This window comes from Pavona decussata, unplaced genomic scaffold (assembly GCF_977016875.1).
Source record: "Pavona decussata unplaced genomic scaffold, jaPavDecu1.1 SCAFFOLD_202, whole genome shotgun sequence".
Classification (NCBI taxonomy): Eukaryota; Metazoa; Cnidaria; class Anthozoa; order Scleractinia; family Agariciidae; genus Pavona; species Pavona decussata.
Genome location: NW_028145610.1, coordinates 2,052,501 through 2,055,368, shown reverse-complemented (window position 1 = coordinate 2,055,368; position 2,868 = coordinate 2,052,501). Strand labels below are relative to the sequence as shown.

The window sequence follows — 2,868 nt, the reverse complement described above, 5'->3', positions numbered from 1 at the left end:
TCTAGGAGAATTCGAACCCTTGTCTCTTCGTATTTTCATCGCTGATACAGTACCGACTAAGCCACGAGGCCAATAGCTGACTGAATAATTTGGGGTTATGGTCCACCCGGGATCAATTCCTTCCGCCTCTCTGGCGTGTACTCCCTTTTCCTCGCAAGAAAAGGCTCCGTAATTTTGAAGGGTTTCCAAAATAAAATCTCCCCAGTATCTTGGTCAAAATCAAGTCAATGTGTTACGAGCGACTCGGATCGATTTCGCGTCGTTCCCCACTATATCTTAACACCTGGAGCAGGCAACATGTTTTTAGCATTGACATTAAAGAAATCTACACACTGTTTATTACCAGATCCATTACAGAAGAATGTTTGAAGATTTCTTTGAAATTAATGCCAATCATGCATTCGAATGTGTACAAATGTTGTACAGAAATTAAGAGCGACTCTCCCTAAGAACTGCATATTCAATTTTTATCTAAAAAAATAGATTTCGCTGACAAATTTGAAATACAAACAGAGAAATTTAATTTTTCTTAAGGACGGTGCCTACTATTGTTATTGCGCATACGTTCTGCGCATCGCAAGATACTCGGGTTTCCTATGGGTTGTGCCCACTAATACAGGTATATTTTTGCGCGATTTAAAACTATACGGAGAAAGCAGAACTTACCAAATGTGTTTGGTATCTCCAAAAAAATTAAGGGGAGCCATGCATTTTTCAGAGATAATTAAGCTTCAATTTAGGAAAAACTCCCATACATTGCTTCATATTTTGGCGTTTTTTAGAGATATTAATGTTTAATTATCTCTTAAAAATGCGTGGTTATCCCCAATTTTCTTTTTGGATTCCAATAGCCCTTGCTAAGATCTGCTTTTCCCGCAATGTCATAAGCCGCACAAAAATACTTCGGTATTAGTAAGCACCGTCCTTAAAATTCTGTGATTCGAACTTTTCTGAACTCGAACTGACCCACTTGAAATTCAAATTAAATTCCTCCGTTCGTATTTCATATTTGTTACCTACTTGCCAAGAGAAATTGATGGAAGAGTTATCAGCTAAATCTATTTTTTAGATAAAAACTGAATACGAGGTTTTTAGGGAGAGTCGCTCTTAATTTCGCAAAAACTGTTGATGACCCTCAGAGACCTACTTGAGAAAGGTAACTTTGAATCTCTCCTATAAAAATTTCCTGCATCTGCCCTTGCTTTGTATGTTACCATGCATCTATGAAAACACAGACGCTCTAAACTGGCATTCTTAGAACACTGACTGAATTTAAAATACAATAAAAACCTTTGGTCCCCCAGTCATTCAACTCTAACAAGAGCCTGGTCTCATCCGCAGTGGGTAGGCCGATGGATTGGACAAGTTGCTGCATCTCCTGGCAACAGCTCTGGAACTTGAGTGTATCCCAGTCAGTGAAGTTGCAGTGGGCCCACTCATTTCTCACATGTTCTCTCACTACCTTGGCTGATGCTTGTATAGCAGAAGAAAACACTGGTACGTCACCAAGAAGCAAAAGAACAGCAGAACCATCACACTTTCCATCAAATGCACTGAACTTAGCCATGAAATGTTGAAGGTAAAGTTTGGCCAGGTCAACATGACTTGTAACTTTGAAGTCAAACTTAGAAAAGTCAGGTTTTCCTGAGGGAAGTTTGTGGTTGCTGTTGCCATTAATGTTCTCATATTTCAGATTTTTGGGATGCTTCTTCAGAACTCCAGGTGCAGTTTGGCCATGAATGTTATGGCTGGATCTTAAGTTCTGATATTCTGCCTGCAAAGACTGCTCCACAAATGGGCGAATTTGCTGTACCAGCTTGTTGAAAGCGATCCCAATAACAAGCCAACGCTTTTGGTCTTCTGATACATGCATCATCCCCTAAAGATAAATTAATTATTGGAGCAAAATGTTTGGCAATAAATGGGTACGTTTGGCTGTTCGAACAATGGCACTTATAGAATATCACCAGAGACGTGATATGTACTTGGAAACGGATAGTTCTAAGTACAAGCATTGAGATTTTACGTTTGTCAAGGAACTATGTGAATCCTACTCGCTGAGGAAGGTCTTGGAATAGAGTGGCAATGTCTCAAACACTGAGGAGGCAAAATATACATACAGTGTATGTAATCCCAGTATTTTGATGAAGTCAGAAGTATGACTTATAGATACCATGTGTTTATTTCGAATTGTCAGTTCTTGAATACAGGATTAGTTCATTATAGGAAATTAACGCTTGTGTTAATTAACGTATTTGAAATTAACTCGAATTGAAAGAAAAATTACTTCCTAATAAAGGAAATTAACGCGAAAGAGGTGCTAACATTTCAAAATCAGGGAAATTACCGCGACTAACACAACGAAAAATAATTTGTTGAGACAAAAGGAAAAAAATTATCTTAACACGAAGTGTAAAAATCCGAAATACAAACAATGCTCGTGGAATTGCCCTTAAACATAGGGGGTTAACTGCGAAGGAATCTGGCCACTTTGAGCGTTTTTCACGTGCAGTGTCCATGATACCAGTAGATTCCACCCTGATAAATCAATGCTTTTTCCTTTCTGGAGTGTATCGAGAATTTGAGGCGAAAGTTGTGGACATTAAGGTCGCAGAAATTAACGAGCCACTTAATTAATGGTTTCTCCTTTGGGTGCTTCCGCTCAAAGGGATTAATTGAAACCGCACGCGACACACCCTCTATTCATAGGCGTTACTGCTTTATTACTCGGGCCGTAAGGCGGACCGAGTTAAGGTTTCGATAGCATTATCAAATTCTTTTTTCTTTTTGGGGTCGCGATGGGCCGAGAGATAAGACTTATTTGATAAGAGATAACAGCCAAAATCTGCCACGTGTTGAAGGAAATCC

At 39.1% G+C, this 2,868-nt stretch overlaps 1 protein-coding gene across 1 annotated transcript in view; it reads right to left on the bottom strand.

The window, feature by feature from the left end:
- Positions 1 to 1,106: 1,106 nt before the first annotated feature.
- Positions 1,107 to 2,868, bottom strand: part of LOC146461087 (uncharacterized) — a 15,529-nt gene continuing 13,767 nt past the window's right edge. Inside the window, exon 2 of the mRNA XM_085087360.1 lies at positions 1,107 to 1,879. Coding sequence (XP_084943486.1) covers positions 1,241 to 1,876 — 636 coding nt within the window. The 5' untranslated portion in view covers positions 1,877 to 1,879 and the 3' untranslated portion in view covers positions 1,107 to 1,240. The remainder of the gene's footprint in view (positions 1,880 to 2,868) is intronic.